At 26.7% G+C, this 19,861-nt stretch overlaps 2 protein-coding genes and 1 pseudogene across 3 annotated transcripts in view; 2 read left to right on the top strand and 1 right to left on the bottom strand.

The window, feature by feature from the left end:
- Window positions 1–14,391, bottom strand: part of rg (A kinase anchor protein rugose) — a 268,765-nt gene extending 254,374 nt beyond the window's left edge. For both annotated transcript variants that reach the window (XM_089227915.1, XM_089227918.1), the window contains exon 1: window positions 14,005–14,391. In XM_089227915.1, coding sequence (XP_089084041.1) covers window positions 14,005–14,166 — 162 coding nt within the window. In that variant the 5' untranslated portion in view covers window positions 14,167–14,391. The remainder of the gene's footprint in view (window positions 1–14,004) is intronic.
- TpnC41C (Troponin C at 41C) lies at window positions 201–7,553 on the top strand. The gene is made up of 6 exons (XM_089227927.1): window positions 201–356; window positions 459–486; window positions 598–738; window positions 2,264–2,392; window positions 2,453–2,584; window positions 7,347–7,553. The coding sequence occupies exons 1-6, from the start codon at window positions 345–347 to the stop codon at window positions 7,379–7,381; spliced, it is 477 nt and encodes a 158-aa protein (XP_089084053.1). The 5' UTR covers window positions 201–344; the 3' UTR covers window positions 7,382–7,553.
- LOC149056437 (uncharacterized) lies at window positions 5,793–7,305 on the top strand (annotated as a pseudogene).
- Window positions 14,392–19,861: the final 5,470 nt, after the last annotated feature.

Genomic DNA, 19,861 nt, shown 5'->3' with positions numbered 1-19,861 from the left:
ATATTATACTTAAAACCCCATTATAAATCATGAGTAATAAAAGTATAATAGATTAAACAACTTATAAATCTGAGTGAGAATATTAAACATTTGCACAGTGGAATTTAAAAGAATGAGTAAAATTAACTTTTAAGGGAAGAGACAATACATAGGCGTAATTTTAACTTGAACAATCAGGAGGGAGACTGTTGATACTTGGCTTGGGACCACTTCGCTTTATGACGTCTATACGTCAGTCCCTCTGAGTTCTGCTAGTCACTTTAATATTTGGCTGCTCCTTACAACTTAGTTCACTCAAAAGAACAACAGCTCTATTTAATAAAAATAATTTTAATCGACAAAAAATGGTAACCAAAGTAAGTACCAACGATTAAACTATAGTGCAATCATTTAAATTCACAAAGTTTTTAATGAAATAGATAATAATTATATCTTTAAAATTAATTTCTGTATTTTAGGACGATCTAGACAAAGACCAAATAGCTCGTAAGTATTATCGATTAAAAATATATTTACTTCTATTCTACGTAATCCTTACATGCCTAAGAAAAATTGTATTAAACAGTTTAATACCTAATGGAAATATTTATATCTTAGTACTAAAACGAGCTTTCGATGCCTTCGCTCAAGACAAAGGATACATTGAAGCCAACATGGTTGGTACGATTCTTCAAATGTTGGGTCACGACGTTTCCGAGGACCGGTTACAAGAAATTATTGCTGAGGTCGATGCGGATGGTAAATAATTAAGCTACTATAATTATCTATATAGTCATAAACTTAATTAATACTAGTTAAAATGCAAGTAACTAACACTGATACATCTCTTATAAAAGTTTGTCTACGTTATCTTCAAATACATGTATTAAAACAATTTTTTCAACTATTATACTATTATGGTAGGTATTAGATGATTCAATAATTATTATATCCATGATAATTATAGTAAAATGTTGTTTTTATTACCTAAGATATAGTTGGTGATTTCTCTTTTAGATGATTTGTTAATTTTAAACACTTACCTGTAAATAAAAAGAAACATAATTAATATTTTAATTACAGTCAACTTATTTTGAATTATTATTACAAAAACATTAATATATATGTTATTCAGTAACTTTTTAACAAACTAAATAGTTAGGTACATATAAAATTGTTTTCTTTGTGTTATTTAAAATTTAACTTAAAATATTATATACCTGAAACCAAATTTCCCAATCACAAAATAAACTTTTTCCACAATGTTTTAAAAAATTAAATAACAAAAAAATATCCCTATGTGTTTAATTAATTAACTTACAGGTCAACAGATCACTATTTAACACCAATTTTTAGTGTTTCATTAATTAACGGTTGTATAATATATATATATTATATTTATTTACATTATTTGATTCACTAAAATAAATACATTTGAATTAAGTAATTAAATAATTACCACATAAAATATTTAGAATCTATTATTATAGCACTCACACAAAAACAACATTGGAGCTTGGAAGTATGAAACTCAATCAGACACAAATATTGATAGACATACAAATTATTTTTGGCAATGTTTCAATAATATTTTTTTCTATGCATTCCCTTGTCTGATGTCGGAAAGTAAGCACTACAAATAACTAAAAATTGAGCTATGTAAATTGTAAATACACAATACCTAAATGAATTCTGAACATATTTAAATCACGAAAACTATTATTATTAGAATGGGTATATATACCTATATTCCACCAGTTACTAATAAGTAATGAAAAATATAATAAATTACTACAAATAGTATATATTATGTATTATCTTATTTACAATTAATATTTAAAAAACAAAATTGAATTATAAAGTAATAGCAAGTAACTACTATAAAATAATAGAAGTAATAACTTACTATAGCTCCCTGATATCTATCTATCTTAATAACACGTGATGCATGCATGAATTTTATGAGTATTATAAAAGTACTATCTTAATACCAAATAATCGTTTAAAAATCTATTTTTTGTTGTAAATTTAGTGTTATTGTAAATTGACTCATCGTCAAATTTGAAATTTAAAATATAATGTATGTTCTTTCCTCTCCGGCTTTTTTTTTATAACAAGTTAGGAACATTTTTAAATTTTAATATTTTACACACTTAACATCGATTTAAAAATAAAATATTTGAAAAAAAATCTTGAGGAAATAAATTTCACTCAAAGATTACAAATATATTATAAGTAAAAATCGAAAACTGGTTTTCAAACGCCAAAAACTTTTTTTTTTCAGGGTCGGGACAGTTAGAATTCGAAGAATTTGTTACACTAGCAGCTGGATTCTTAACTGAAGATGAACCGGAAGACGTGGAGGCTATGCAAGCGGAACTAAAAGAAGCGTTTAGATTATATGATAAAGAAGGTTTGATAAAAAAAATAATTTTATTATTTTAAATTAATTAAATTTTATATCACACACTAGGAAATGGATACATAACCACGGATGTTTTAAGAGAAATACTCAAAGAATTAGACGACAAAATAACAAATGAAGATCTAGATATGATGATAGAGGAAATCGATTCTGATGGTTCCGGAACTGTCGATTTTGACGGTTAGTAAAAAATTATCTATTTTTTTTTCTTGTTACGTCATTAAGGGGGTCAAATTGTTTGCACATTGCTTGACCCCAATCATATAACATCGTTTATTAACATAATAATATACAGTACATATACAACGTTAGATGATCCCTAAAGAGCCCAAACTTATTTGTTATCTAATAACTTTAATGATAACTTTAAATTTTCTGAATATGTATTTATAAGATAAAAAAAACTGGGAACGTCGTATACTCGTACTACCGTAAAATAGGTTTCGGAGCCTGTTGTTATTGAAATCACTATAATGGATAAAATATTGAATTTGAATTCAATGATAACCATCGCATACGAAAGACCATTCAAATCATTCCAACCATTTCTAAGATGGTGTGTATATTATTTCTGAGGAAATCTAATAATTTATTAATATTTATAATATAGTTTTCTATTAGTAATGAAGTATATTAAACTAATTTTTTCCAAAAATCCAGCATATTTTTTATTTTTCGTATAAATATAAAATTTCATTAAATTTAATTTTCAAACACTCAATAAAAATTAAAATGGCTTTAAATTTTTTTTTTTTATAAACAGTAAGAAAAATGAGTAATCTTGTATTAAAGTTTGAATATATTATAACCATTTTAGATCTTCGAATTATCAGTTGATACATTTTTAACTACAAAATAATTTGCATATTTTAGTGATTTTGGTGATTGTTTATTGTTCGATACTTTTTATAGCTGTGATCGAGTATAACGTTGTGTTAAATTTTCACTTTTTTCATTTAAAAAATGCTATCAATATAAATTGAAAAAATTCAACAATCCAAAATGTCAGTAAATATCTTCTAAAGGGCCAAAATATTTCAAAAATTATATATTTCTTTAAAATTCTTATATGTATAAATATTTTGTAATAAATTTAAATATCTACAGTTATTCATTTTAACTAAAACAAAATCGATTGAGTCAAACACTGGCTTCGCGTATATGCTTTTTATCAAATATTTTATTTATATTTATTCTAGTATTTAGAAAAGTACAAGAAAATATATCAACCCCCGAAAAACAACATCAAATTTACTATCAGAACCACCCTTAAAGTTAAAATATTGAAGTATTATCCATGCTCTAAAACGTGATGATAAACATACCACAAAATAAGCAAATTTAAAAAAACACACCATTGTAAAACCAATACCACTCCGCTCAAAATCTAAAAATAAATTTACAACCTAAATAAATAATTATTTATAAAATCTTGGCGAAAAAAATACACAACAGATTGTGCACATAAAAAACAAAATGCAGGTAGGTAACCTACCTAACATAATATATAATAGTGACGGGAAATTATTACTGTAGTATAATTTAAAAAATGTAATTTATTAAATAAATCACTGTACACGTTGTAATATGTGAATTTAATTAATCAATAATGAAACACGATATATATATATTTATAAATACTTTACAATCATAGGTTTTTAAATTTCTATAGTCTACAGTGTAGACTCAACACACATACCAACAAAAATACTTGACACGTACTGAGCTATTTAAATAACCGAAAGAAAAATTGATTAACTGATAATATTTTACGTGACTTGAAAATACAAGCAGATACCATATCTACTAGAAAACCTTTGATACCAAAGATATGAAAAAACAGACATGATGAGTACTCCTTTAGCCTTTTAATTCCTAATATCCAATATAATAATACATATTTTCAATATGCTATTATTATTAAAATACGTTTTGGTAAATTTATATTATAAAATTAAAAACCTTAATTTTCATACTGTATAAGGTAGGTATTATAGTTATATATCTATATAATATTGAAAGAAAAGAAAAAATTGTATGGTTAATATTCCTCTCCTTGTATTTTTCATTACTCTATTATTTTTGCGCTATACGCTATATAACATATATATAAGGTAAGGTGTTAAACAAAAAAAACCCTAGAATGACTTTATTAAAACCACGAAAGAAAAAGTAATAAATAATCTATCGAATAAATTCGAAAATATTCCAGCCTTTTTAATCCAAATTCAAATTTTTTACTCACGATAAGAGAAGCATTAAAAATATATTGAGTGAAACAACGATATGTTTAACTGGAAAAATGCCAACAGTATTTTCTTGGCGTAAGGTCCACCTCGCCAATAATGTCTTAAATAATTGTGTGTTAAAATATTTAAAAATATAAAAACTATACAGGCAAAAAAATATATTATGGAATACATTGAATAATAGTGATAGGTAAAAACATTTGTAGCACAATAAAATATATAGATATTTTTAATCAAAATGTAAATTTTAATGTTAATTACAAAAATTTTATTCAACTACTCTAAAAGTAAATAATAATGAAATATACTTTAACAATATTGGCTACCTAAAAATTCAGCTTAGTACAATTTCTCAGTTTAGAATACTTATAAGAACATTAATTTTTTTTTTTTATCTTTCATCGAATTAATATTACTATTATATTTATTATATTACAAAAATAACCTCATCAACTCTGTGATATTAAACAAATTATATGTTTGAGTTTATTTAATTAAGAATATTCCTTAAAATTTTACTAATTTTTTTTTTTTTGTATAAAAAACAGTAATCATCATTTTACATTCAGTCTTATCTCCGCATTACTTAGTATCCATAATCGTCATCAACCTAAGCTCACCTTATCTACAACCGAAATAAGATGATTAATACATTTTTAATTTTACAAAAAATCATAATAGTATATTATACTGTTTAAATATATATATTATCATAGCTTCCTAATAGTTAATAACAATCTTGGCTAAAACATCTTAAACTATTTGGCTTCGTACAAGATTCTGGCAAACACGAGATACGTTTAGTAATTACTGTAGGTAAGGAATTCGCAGACAGACACTATAGTACAATACAAACATAAACATTATTTTTATTTTAAAATAGAAACTAAAAAACCGTGTCTATAGAGTCTAGACATTATAATATTAATCCTTATATTTCATTACATAAGCAGCTAGTATAAAACATAAAAAATCAATCACTGAACAATCATAACATAATAAAATACTGAATATTAACCACTGAAACAGTTATTTTGTAGCTAAATTTAATAACAATCAAAATTCATCACTTATTATTGGGTATTTTCAAATATCAAACAAAATAATCAAATTTACGACATTTCTGAATCAATTAACTAATGTGGCCGGGTGTGGCTCAGTGGTTGGCCTTATTCACAAAACGTATTCTGAAATCAAGTATCAGCTGGTGTTTCTGGTTCGAGGATGGGTAACTACGGTGACCGGTCAAAATATCTTCGAAATAATATCTTTGGTCAAAATATCTTTAAACAAAAATGTTTACGAACAAAATATTTTTTATTTTATTTTTATTAGCTTATTACATATCATTGTATCTCCGGTTTAAATTTTATATTTTATTGTATAAATATAATATGACAATATAATATAATATAACACAAAAACTGGCTGTTGATCCCCATCACTATAGACTATATAGGTATTTAATACGTATACATATTATGCCATATTGCCATTAACATAAAAATGGTAAAGGCCTTATCGGTTAGGTATCCGTAGAGTAAGGTCCTGCAAAGATCAAGTTTGTCCTCAAAATCCATTAACAGTTAACGATTTAAATATACCTCTTGAATACCAATTAGTTAATAATAAACAATTTTTACTTTATAACAATAAAAACGAAAAAAGAATTTTGATTTTTTCGACGATTGATAATTTAAAAATACTTAAAAACTGTAATATTTGGATTGCAGATGGGACATTTCGGACAGTTCCAAAATTGTTTTCACAATTATATACCATACACGTATGTTATAACCAAACAACTTATCCAGTTGTTTACGTATTAATGACTGATCGTACAAAACAATCGTATATAGAAATTTTAAATGTTTTAAAAAGATTTGAACCGGATTTGAATCCAAACAGAATTATGATTGATTTCGAACAACCATTTAAATTAGCATTTAAAGACGTATTTCCCAATTCGGAAATAAAAGGATGTTTTTTCATTTCCAACAATGTCTATGGCGTAAAATACAAGAAAATGGATTACAAAATATGTACGCTGAAGATGCAGAATTTTCATTACAAATTCGACATCTATGTGCACTTGCTTTTGTTCCAATAAATAACACTAAACAATATTTGAAGATTTAGCTAGTTGAATCAAATTATTATGTGGAAAATGAAAATATTTTATCACCGATAATTAACTATTTTGAGGATACATGGATCGGACGCCCCAACCGTAGAAATGGTAGAAATGGTTTTTTAGCCAATAAATATTATCTTATCTTATTTTAAAAAAATCAGTTAAAAAGATATTTTGATCAAAGACATTTTTGTCATAAGATATTTTTACAAAAGATATTTTGACAGAGATATTTTGACCGAAGATATTATTTCAAAGATATTATGACATGGAACCGGTAACTACCCGGGTTTTAGTGACAAATCCTCGCCACATATACAAGTTTTACCCGACCGTACCCTCAGCCACAATTAAAAACCTACTAAATAACCTTCACGCTAATGACCATAGATATTAAGCCTTGACTCAATCAAAAAAGTTAATTGATATAGGTAACCGGTAGATATTCAAATATTATAAAAATTGATGAATTATTTATAAATTGTGCAATCATATTTGGCAAGTTATAAAAGTAAATAAGTGAATAATAATAAATTTATTTTATTTTATTTCTTTATAGAATTCATGGAAGTCATGACTGGCGGCGATGATTGATCAAAGTATATTATTTCTTTTCTTTTTAGATTTATAAATGATTATTCAAAACCCAGTTTTGTTTTACTGTTGTATCATTTTATATTTATTTAAATTAAAATGTTAAGACCCGCAGGGTTTATTACTTACAAATTATTCACCTATATAAATATAATATATGGTTGATGTTTAACTTTTTATTATTTATCTACTTAATATGTTTATTTTAAAGTTTAATTTCTTGCTAATTCATTTCATAATAACTAATAAATAACTACTACTACTTAAATATATACAGGGTGTCTCGTGAGGATTTATCCATTGCGATATCTCCCGAAATAATGGTGATACAGAAATTCTGGTTTTTTAATAAAACTCACAGGGATAAAAACTACAATATTGTTTCATATTTTAATTTATTTTAATGTTTATTTGGTAAAAAAGTTAAAAAATATATTTTTATATTTAATTATTTCCAAAAATAAAAAAGGTTATAAACTATAACTAAGGTTATAAAATTTAACACCAAGTTTCCATAAGTTTTGCTTCAAATAGCTATAGGGAAAATTTGAAGCGTCATTATAGGAAAAATGTTTTGAGCGTTTGAGTTTTAAATTTTTATGAAATCGCGTAATGATAACGATTTATAATCAAACCAGGTATTCGTATATCTATGATAATACCTATAAGGTATTATGAATATGATAACTACATGATAACTACACTAATTGATTAACCATGCCATATGCAAAATGCGTCTTAATTGAAAAATAAAATATTTGTTTCAAAATAGAATATATGACAATATTTAAATATAATATATTCTAGACCGACAAATCATCTCCGTTCAGAATCGTTTTTCGTATACAATGATACCTATCATTGCATTCAAATTTAATCCCATCCAGTACAGAAGAGCGACATCCACGACTTACCCGCTTTTTTTTTATAAATTTATTTACCTAAATATATTTATTTTTTTAACACCCCAATTCAATGTTTATAATAAGCTTGATAACAAAGAAAATGAAAAAGTCTACGATATACCTTTAAATTTTATCAAAACATAAAAGTATTTTCTTTGAATTTAAATCAAAAACTTTCGGTTTCGATTTCGATTTTGAACAAATAGATATTATGTATTTTTTTGAAATTGTAGGTACCTATACAGTAATAATTGATAAATATATCTTAAGAGAACGCCACATCCCGAATGTGTAGCATATATATCTTACAGTTTTACTCATTTTAAAAATTAGATTGATTTTATCCATGATACTATTTTAAGGTAAAATAGCATTTCAGAAAATGTTATTGATATTATTATTTATTAATAACTTATGATCATTTTAAGATGTAAAAAAATGTACAGTTTCAATAAGTCATAACTAGCTACTTAATAAAAACATCTGAAAAGCCATATATAATCTTATCTTTAAATTGTATAACAGGTCAACACTTTAAATTTACAGAGTAAAAGTATTATTGTGAATATAAAATTTGACATGTGTTATACGTTTGTAAGACTTATTATTGTATATATATATATATATATATATATATATATGTCCACATTAAAAAATGTGTCTGGGTTAAGTGTCCTGCTATTACTGAAAACAGTCTAGGGGGATTGTCCATTAATCGTGAATTGCACTAGTTACCTAAGTGGGTGTTTTAAAAATCGGAGAAAAAGGAATCCCTGATTGTATCATTGGCATGGTAAAATGGAAGTTTTGAGATGATGTCAGAGATTTTAGACTTGAATCTCTGAATACGATTAATATTGTAGATTTTAGTAGCGCCTCAAAGCTGAATGCCGCATACGTCTCAATAAATTTTAGCAGTACCTAGTTTTTATATTAATAGATTGGTTAATTGTTTTATATTTTTGGTGATGATCGCGGGACAAAGAAGTCAATAATTAAACGAGAGTACATTGTAGCTTTTATTTTTGAGGCTGTAACCAAGAAGTCCATGGCCAAATTGTATGCTAAGATATTATACGCATTGACCATTAGATCAATGATTGTTTGTTGAACAATTTATTATGACGGACATATAATATACATTGCCGAAAAGTGGATGTACAATGTATAAACTTTGACCAATTATTTTTACTTCCCAGATCCCAATCTTTGTACCAGGTTTCAAAAATACAGAGATGGCCTTGGACATAAATAGAAGCTAGGTTAAATTAATTAATGGTTAAATAGGTACTATAAAATACGTATATATTTAGTACGGTAAATAATCCAAATATTTTAGATTTTAAATATTAATTTATTGGTTAAAGGCCATAATTTAAAGGAACGAGTATTAATTTTTACTGAAGGTAAAATAAAGCGGATTGAGTAAAAAATCCACTCTCTCGCCACCCACTATCAATAAATATTCAAATATACGTAATTTGTCTTTTGCCGAAAATTACTAATTAGTGTACAATTAACCTCAATTTAAGCTCGCCAAATGGGTCATAATATAATGGCAAAACTCACTAATAAAATTGTTGCATGTCCATTTTGTCAGTAAGTAATATAACTAGTAGCCCCTTTAACATTTTAATATCTTAAATATTTCTTTTGCCAAAAATTTGCATGTAAATTTATGTGTGCAACCAAAATACCGAACCCAACACTCATTTAGAATTTAAATTTAAATGATAATTACTTAGACTATTTGACTAAAATTATAAAGGTAGGTATTCTTTTTGTTTTAATATAATATATAGAATATACGTCTTGTAAAACCAAATTTTTTCTTAATGAAGTGAATATGTCACGAAGCAACAGGAAAAAATCATATTACGATATAAAGAATTTGAATTAATTATTTGGATTGAAATTATAGAGAGGAAATATTAATTAGTAATAAGTAGGGTTCGGGACTTATTGCACACAAATTGTAGGAAATATGCATGCACATATGCACTTAAAATAACCGAAATATGCGCAAAAATATGCAACCAAAATTTGGCAAATATGCATTTTGCTCAGAAAATGGCAAAATATGCGAAAATATGCAATTAAAATTTTTGTATTTCAATCCGTTATGATTTAAAACAAATTTAAATCTTACTTAGACTATTCTGCAGTCATTATTAAGCAATATGCAAATGCAACAAGTCCCGAACCCTAGTGATTACTGATTTGTCTATATTGAACAACACATGAGGGTAAAAAAAAATTATAGTTCTTTAAAATAAATGTACTTAACATGAAACAAAAACTGCGTAAATATGCTATAAATAACATTTAAACTGCCAAAATTTGGCAAATATGCATTTTGCTCAGAAAATGGCAAAATATGCGAAAATATGCAATTAAAATTTTTGTATTTCAATCCGTTATGATTTAAAACAAATTTAAATCTTACTTAGACTATTCTGCAGTCATTATTAAGCAATATGCAAATGCAACAAGTCCCGAACCCTAGTAATAAGTAATAAATAAGGATGGTTTCAAGTAAAAAATTAAATAGTGGAACAAAATAATGAGTTCCTTTAAAAATATAAATTTGTATTGAGTAATGAGTAATGCCTCATGATATCAACAATTAACAAGCTAACAAAAGATAAATGTGACTATGTGAGCTTATCTTCCCAAATGAATCAAGACTACCTAATTCTAATTTAAATATTTTATTACAGCAAGTATTTTATAACATTCTGTTGATAACTAAATTTATTTACTATTTATATGCGTAGTTTGTATGGTAAAAAGGTACGTAAACAAAAAAATTAATGAAATTATATTTAATGCATGCCGAACAAAAGTTAGGTTACCTACTTTATTTTAAATAATCTAACCAACGACCGGTATTTCATTTTAAAATCAATTAGTTTTTCTTCACTCGTAATTAATTAAAATGTAATAATGTATACAATAAGTTATAGTAATTATAGCCACCGATAAGTTTAAGCAATGTTCATGTGATGTTGTCATATGGAAACTTACATGGTCTTAGACAAAAATCTAGCACTAAGCGTCTATACGATATACGATGTAAAATTTACATCGATGGAGTAACGGCTAAAATTATAAATTATTATTAAATAATTAATAATTAATATTTATTAGGTATTTATAAGTTATTACTATTGTTATTGTTAGTTGCGTGTTTCAACCGGCTGCCTCACACCTTTCCTACCACCCATAGCCAATGACCATTCAGCGCATTATCCGAGACTGTCTAGATAGTTGATACTCCGTGCGGTGGGGAAGGGGGACCTCGTTATGAAAACCCTCGATACAAAAATAGATTGTTATTAGTTGTTTAATATATTTTGCTTGTTTTAAATATTGATGTTTTTCGCTTTTTCTCATCAGTTATCATCAAATTAATAATTAAAAATTAAAAATCTCATGCATAATTATTAACTATTAAAGTATTTAAGTAAATAGTAGTAAAATCTTTATTCAATAATTCTGAGGTATGGTGGCTAAATGATAAATAAATAAATAAATAAATATTAAATATTAAATAAAATAATATCAAATTTAACTTTTAATGTTCGGTTCGAGTTCGATAAAATATTTGAAGAGTTCGGTTCGGTTCGGGTTCGATTAAAAGTGTGTAGGTTCGGATCTGTTCGAGTTCGTTAATTTCAATAAAAGTTCGGTTCGGGTTCGGTTCGACCTTAAATATTATGGTTCGTAACATCTCTAGATGTAATCAATGACAAATTATGACAAACTTATATACCCGCTGATATTAAACTTCCGTAGTTCCGTCATTCGCAATAAAATTATAGTATGAATTAAATCAGATTATCTAGAACACTTTATCTAATATTCTCATAATCACCTACTAAAATAGAGTCCAATAAAATGGTTCATAGTTTTAATTGTACTTTTAACTAAGCCTTATTATTAATATTTTCTTTCATTGAAAATTTGAATATCTTAACGCCATCTATCAAACAAAATAAGTACCTAAATAGAACCAAAATTATATTAAAACAATATAATTATAACTATAATATATCTAGTATAACTTTAACTACATCAAAGGTATAAAATACTAAAATATTAACTTGTGTCATTACCAACAACTGTTAATGTAGTATTTAAGCGAGTATTTAAGCTATAATTATGTAAATTGAAGAAAAAAATATGTTTGGCTATTAATGAGAATCTTTAATCAATTTTAGTACAAATTAAGAGGTAATACTGGATTGATTGATTTGAGTAGGTACTAGGTTTAATGCAGCTTGAATAATAATGAACTATCTACCTAATTTTCATATTTCATGCTTACAACATTTTAAATATTTTAATAGGAACTATATATTTATACACAATTTAACTATTAAAGTACTTAGACAGATAATTACAAAAATACAAATTTTTTACCGCTAAATAGCATTATTCAATAGTTTTTTAAATACTTTAATTTAACTTTTTACTTCCCAAATTATATATTAAGAGGTATGAAATTATACAAATTTTTAAGATCGTCTAAATACATAAAATATTGATATAGAAACAAATCGAGTTTATGAAAAAAAAGATAGTATCTATCCTAAAGGCATATAAATATAAATATGATGAAATCACAATGATATCATATTTGTTTTAGTATCATTATTCCAACATTTATCCAAGACGAATAAAGCCTGATCAAGTTTAACAAAGTAATCTTGACATTTACTGATTAATTTAAATCATGTAAACTTTTTTGATAATTTATTTCTCAGTTGTTTTTGTAAGAGATTTTATTATATATATTTTTGGTTTGTACTTAAATAAATATTTAAAAAAAAAATGTGTTTCCCAAAACCTAAGTAAATTAACTTTATTAGGATCTAGTACATTTAATACCTACCTAATTAATGAATTAGGTATTTAACTTTCATAAACATTTATTTCATATACAAAATCATCACAAAATCAGTAAAATATCTAAATATTTTTCAACAAAATAATCAAACCTATATATATAATTGTGATACATCCAATAAACAGAAATCAAGATATATCAGTTAAAAATCACATCAATGTAATATTTAACACTATAGGTTACAATTGAAATGTATTTAAATTAATACAGATGATAGTACAATATAATACATAATGAAGTAATTACTTGAAATGTATTTACAAAATTAATTTAACAGAAAAAAATTATTTAAGTACCTACAAAATGTATTCATGTTGATAATTAATCAAATATGACTCACAAAATAAATTTACCAAGTTAACATTTAAAAAAAATATAGGCACCTACATTTGTTTCATTTTGTATAAAAAATCATTATAATAAGCATTAAATATCTTATAGGTAGAATATAAGTAGTTAAGTAGAAATTTCTAGATATTATCTAAAATTAATTTACCTACAGACATGAAACATGTTAGATTAATAAAGTTTCACTGAATTCTAATGACCATAGTTACCATCAATCATTTGATGGAAAAATTAATATCCATCATGATTATATTTTATAGCTACAATAAATTGTTCAATAATTAGCTTTTCAAAAACACTTCTTTAATAGTCAAATCAACTAATACTACTTAAGACTTGGGGGTGAAAAAAAAATCCATACAAGTGTATAAAAACAACATATGTATATTTAAGTAAATAGAGACAAGATGAATAATTATCATTAGTACTATAAGACAATAGGAAACTAATTGGCTTACCAAGTGAAGTACGGTGTTCACCACCTCCTTGTTGGTGACCTGGCCCACCTCGACGAGTCCGATAAGCACACCGAACTTCAAATTATCAGTGGCAGCCATGGTCACAACTTGATCAGGTCTCTTGATGTCGCCAAATGCGGTCGGATCTATCGGATCCTCCATCGGTAAAGCAATTTCTGAGCCTGGTATACACCGACAGCCCACCTACCACATCTACAACGCACACTACGCACTAATACGTCCGAAAATAGTCAATTTCCCGACTCCCGTCGGTAAATTCACATAATAATAACGTAACTAAAAACGACTTGTTCAATTCATCGGTGTTATAAATAATAATATTGAACATTAAAAAAAAATTGTATAATATATCAATTGAATATTGTTTACACCGAAGATAAGTATATTGACAAGTCGGCAGTCGATTGGACAGCAAATGCTTGTGATAACAATTACATTATATGATAACAAATCAACAGTGTTGCCCGGTTGCCGAATAGGTACTGTATTTTATTTTTTAATTAAAATTAAAATATAATACGACAAAATGATTATGACAATAATTGTGTGTGAACTTGTAAAGTGTCAAGAAGTGAGTCACCAAAACTTGAAAATATTTTCTATTAAAAATGCAAATTATAAATAAATAGATCAGTTAGTAATCTAGTGAAATAAATATTCAAGTTATTAGTTGTTCAGATTTATTTATCAATCTTAATTTTCTAATAATTAGTGACAACAGCTATTACACTAATGTAAATAAATAACATAAAAATTCTCAAACCCATTTTCCGTTAATTAAAACGAATTAATTCAAATTCTGATACCTACTTGAAATTTTTAAATAAACTCACCCAGTTGTTTACTTGAAATTTAATATAAGTACGTATCAACAATACCGTATACATATTCAAGCACTTACATCTTTATATCATCTAAAGAGTGTTTTGTGGTGACACAAACTTCTATTTTCAAATGAGACTCGGACAATAATTGTTAAGCTAATGATTTTTTTCTTTTTAATGTTGATATTATATTATACTAATATAAAACATACAGTGACAGTCTTAAACTCTTAATACAGTAAAACAATTCTACCAAAAATAATAATATTATACTCTATGAATTATGATGATAGATTTCATTATAAAGTTGATTTTAATATCATAGGTAACTATAATTATTTATTTTAAAATTAGACAGGTATTATATACTTCTAGATTAAGTATAAGAATGTATGACCTATAGGAATTAGGAACTTAATATACATATACTTGGCGTACAATATTATAATTATTATTATTGCTTCTTTACAAAATAAGGGTATAGGTATATTCTGTTTACATTTTGTGATCACCTCTGGATATATTATAAAATAATATTTTATTGTTCTAGATTTTTCAATATTACAATATTGATGAGATATACAATATATTATATAGTTATTTAAATGTTGATTATCATAATGCAACCACAAAAATCAACGTAGAATTAACCGTTATTAAAACGTATATTAATTTACGTAAATTTTAGGGTTAGAAACTATGATACACCAGGCATGTTTTTAATGAAAATGAGTTATAGGGCTGGGATTTTAATGCCCTAAAAACCCCCGAAAAATGTCCTAAAAAAAATGCTTTTATGACCTAAAAACTCTAAATAATGCCCTAAAAAAACCCGAAAATGCCCTTAAAAAATTGCTTTTATGAACTTAATTTTTTTTTTTTTTTAATAAAGTAATAAAGTAAAGTAATAAAACGGTGTTAACCACGACAAAACTCGTACTGAACGTCGAACGATATCATCGGACGTCGATTTTACCGATTTAAGATTATTTAACAGGAAATGCGGGTAGAGGTTACTCGATAATACTCCGATAATGGCGACAAACCAATAATATATAATACGAATTACGAGTACCTACTTATAATCTGTTATATTTATTTAAAAACCATGTTGGTGTAAAAATCTTAAAATAAAATTTCAAATTCATGCACTTGGTTTCCAAAAACTCAAAAAATGCTCCAAAAACTCTAAAATGCCCTAAAAAATTAAAAAATGACCTAAAAACTAAAAAATGCCAAAAAATGCAAAATAAACTTTCTTATTCTTATTCAAATGTACATAAAACAAATTTGTGACAAGATGAGCATTGCACAGTAAGCTTTGAAAAACAATGCTAAGTGCATCGAAATCCCAGCCCTATTTATAACCATAAGCAAATGACTCGATTTAACCGCATATTAATTGCAAAGGCATATTAATTGGCGTTTATCAAAATAAATAATATAATTATATGTGCCTATTCATTAAATTAATATCATATCCTACTTTATACCTTATATACAATTTTATATAAGTTGGTACCTATGTCAAGTTCAATTATACTTATGCTTTTTTATAGGTAGGTTACTAATGAAAAAGTAAAATAATGATTTAGGTATATTATGATATTTTGTGTTATTAAAGCAAACGTTAGTTTTGCTATTTTTAAAATATTTTAGGTTACTGCTACTAGACTGAAAAAGTGGGTATATATATGTAATAAGACTGAAAATTAGCAGGATTTTTGAGCGAAAAATATACAAGTTGCAAATGGTTGATCAGCCTAACCTAAGTAGTTTTAATCTTAAAAAAATAATTTAACCATATGAGTATACCTATTATGAATTATGATCCACGAATTTAAACTTATATAAATACTTATAGTTATAATATCGTAAAACAAAATTAGGCAAATTACCTGTTTAGAAGATGAGGAGCTATCCATCATTAGGTATTCAGTATTCACGTGAACTCGTGTTTCTTTCACTCACGGCTTTAGAACTTAAATTTCGTTATAAATACTTGTTATAATAATATGTTTTGTGGTATCTCAATATCATGATAAGCAATTATTGGAGTTTCTATAATTTCTATTTTTAGATAAGAGGATAATTATTTCACGACACAATAACGAGATCGAGATGTCTATGTGTTATCGCATTTGGCAATTGCATTATTGCTAATTGATAAATCTATACGAAATCGCATACAAAAACTCACATAGTAATCGAATACTTATTTATATTTGTTATTACAAATTTAAATCGCATAAAAATCACTTTGTGAAATCTTAGAGAACATACTTTTAAACACTTTTTTTCATAACATCTATTGAAAATCACATAGTACTATAGTAGTAGTTATGTGATGTCACATTTGAGACTTATAGATACAATCGCTGGAATGTCAAAATCACATTAATGCACACAGGGGAGCAGGGTATTCCATTCCCGCTTCCATAACTCATGTATGAATTTCCGATGTATTGTAACTAAATCGGTATAAGGATACCACTTAAGGCCCGAGTAAGACAGTTTCCCGGTGGAGCCAGCTAACGAGTCGGCGTGCTCGTTACCAAGTATATAAATATGCCCAGAACCCCATAGGAAGGAGATGATGAAAGACTTGGTTTGGAAAAATAATAGTAATAATGCGTGAATTTTAAGAATTACGGGGGAACACTTGGAAAGGAAGGAGTTATTGACGATTGCTAGAATATTAGCATGAGAATCTGAGACTATTTCCCCGGTTGGGGACTAGAGGACCGTTATTAAAAAACGGGTAAAAATAATAATAATGATAATTAAAAGGGTGATATGACCGGCTATGATGAGGAATCCGACCGGCTAACATAATATATTTACAAGCGATGACTCAATTAAGTTAAATAACTTTCAGAAGACATGTTGATTATTAGAAAAAACATTAGCTATGCGACTCGACAAGGTATTGGCCACCTCTGATAAAAGGGGTGTGGAAACGGAGCTCACCAGGGTATCCCGAGAGTAGGCACGAAGGCCTAGCACCCGTAGGTTTTTGCTATGCCCGGGTGGGGGGTGGTGACCTCTCTTTTCAGACAACGTGAATAATTATCGTGATGCCACCGGGATTCGAACTGGCGACGGTGCGCGTCGCAACCGACGCCTTATCTGAATCAATATTAAAGATTTGTATCTAGTTATAAATTTGATTTTGCCATTTTTTTAAAAAAAAAAAGAAACAATATGTTTTTAATTTATCTTTTATGTTTGGTTTAGATTCATTATTATCTCATAACCAATAACTAACAGATTAAGAGTAATTTAAATACTAGAAACATACATGATCTGTATTATGAACATTTAAATGTAAGTATTGTAGGTATTAGAATTAAGTAGAAATAAAATAAAAGTTGCATTTTGTCTTTTTCTTTGGATTTCTGCTTCTCAAATACACAATTGTAATTGTCAATATTATAGAAATATAACTAGAAATGGTTAAAAAGTTCTATAGATTATAATCAACATAATTGGTTAATAGACATAATTATTGATTAGTAATAACTAATAACTATGTTTGGATTAAAAAAATCACAGCAATGGTGAAATCTTAGACTTGCAGAGGTTTTAAGTTTGTATAAATTTTTGTAAGTCTAGAAAACAAAGATTAGTTTATTGTTTAAACTTTTCTCTTCTAAAGTTCAAAAAATTAAAACAAATTGAATAATTACATAAATAAATACAAATAATAAACTTATTGAATGCATAACCTCAACGAGTCTGAAGTATATGTTGGTAAGTTGTGATTTGTGCACTACATATACACGGACCAAAATACCAAGTTAGCCATGAAATTTTTGGTGTATAACAGTGTGACTAGATGATACTTTAAAATTTATATTTAACAAACAATTTTCAAAATACTTTAACTGTTGGTAAATGCATTTCTAATGTGTATAATAGAACTATCGAAGTTTACAAATCATACATTTCGAGGATCGAACAATTAATCAATTATATAGGTAAACGTTTTTTTTTGGTATTTGTGCGTATTAACACTCTAAATTAAATTATCTCCATCCATATGAATAACTTCCTACTTCTTAACTTCTTTATGCAAACCTATGTCTAAATGTAAGTAGCTATTATTATTATTTAAAATTTCAGCATTTTGTTAAATGCTCTGATGTCATATTATACAATATAAATATAAATTATAATGCTGTTTTCGTGATGTATAAGCTTAAACTTAAACATTTAAATACTTTATTAGAGGAGGGTGTTAATGAAACCGGATTTGGAAACCCTTAAAGCTTAAAAATACAGAATGACAATGAAAGGAAAGAACTACACTTCATAATTTGGGAGATTATCCAACAGTCGACACCATCTGTAAAATAGATACCAATGTTAATATTATAAATGGAATAGGTATACCGTAGGCACTAGGGAGTCGATAATCGATATACGCGACCCGTTGCCTACTGTATGTTGGTATTATTAAATTTATTATTTTTCGCGTGATATTGAAATCTATTTAATAATTTAACGTGTCAGGATTACACGTTAACGCGAATCCTCTTCCAATTAACAATTTGTATAATTCGACTTGAAATCATAACTCCGTCAGGATTGGTCGTATCATCCTGAAATCTCGATGATCGACGCAGCAGTTACGTCTAAAGATCAACTATTTACTCGAAAAAACGTCAAAAATCGACCACAGAATAGAAAATTTGTCAAGACAAAACTTCCCGCCCAATTTTTTTTTGAAAAGTTCAAATTAAGATCACGATTTAACACCAAACTAATAGAGCTAAAAATGTTTGGTGAGAGCTGGAAAATATTCTAAAGATGCTCTGGTTCGATCCTCGAAAAATTCAGGACGATATGCCAAGTATTAAACAATTTAGGTTTTCCGAACTACCTCCCGACAACGTGTTAAAACTAAATCTCAACTTCGTCAATATTTGTGATATTGTCCTAAAATTGTTGAGAATCGAACCAGAAGCGCCTTTAGATTATTTTCCAGCTCACTAAACATTTTTAGCTCT

This window comes from Diuraphis noxia, unplaced genomic scaffold, assembly GCF_037042655.1.
Source record: "Diuraphis noxia isolate RWA-SAM2 unplaced genomic scaffold, SU_Dnox_SAM2 contig0004, whole genome shotgun sequence".
Lineage (NCBI taxonomy): Eukaryota > Metazoa > Arthropoda > Insecta > Hemiptera > Aphididae > Diuraphis > Diuraphis noxia.
Note: the sequence above shows the minus strand (reverse complement) of the source record. Positions and strands in the feature narration are given on the sequence as shown.

Excerpts from the sequence above, each read along its gene's own strand:
- TpnC41C (XM_089227927.1), top strand. Across the intron at positions 739-2,263 it reads TGCTGAGGTCGATGCGGATG|GGTCGGGACAGTTAGAATTC; the intron begins GTAAATAATTAA and ends TTTTTTTTTCAG. Across the intron at positions 2,585-7,346 it reads CGGAACTGTCGATTTTGACG|AATTCATGGAAGTCATGACT; the intron begins GTTAGTAAAAAA and ends ATTTCTTTATAG.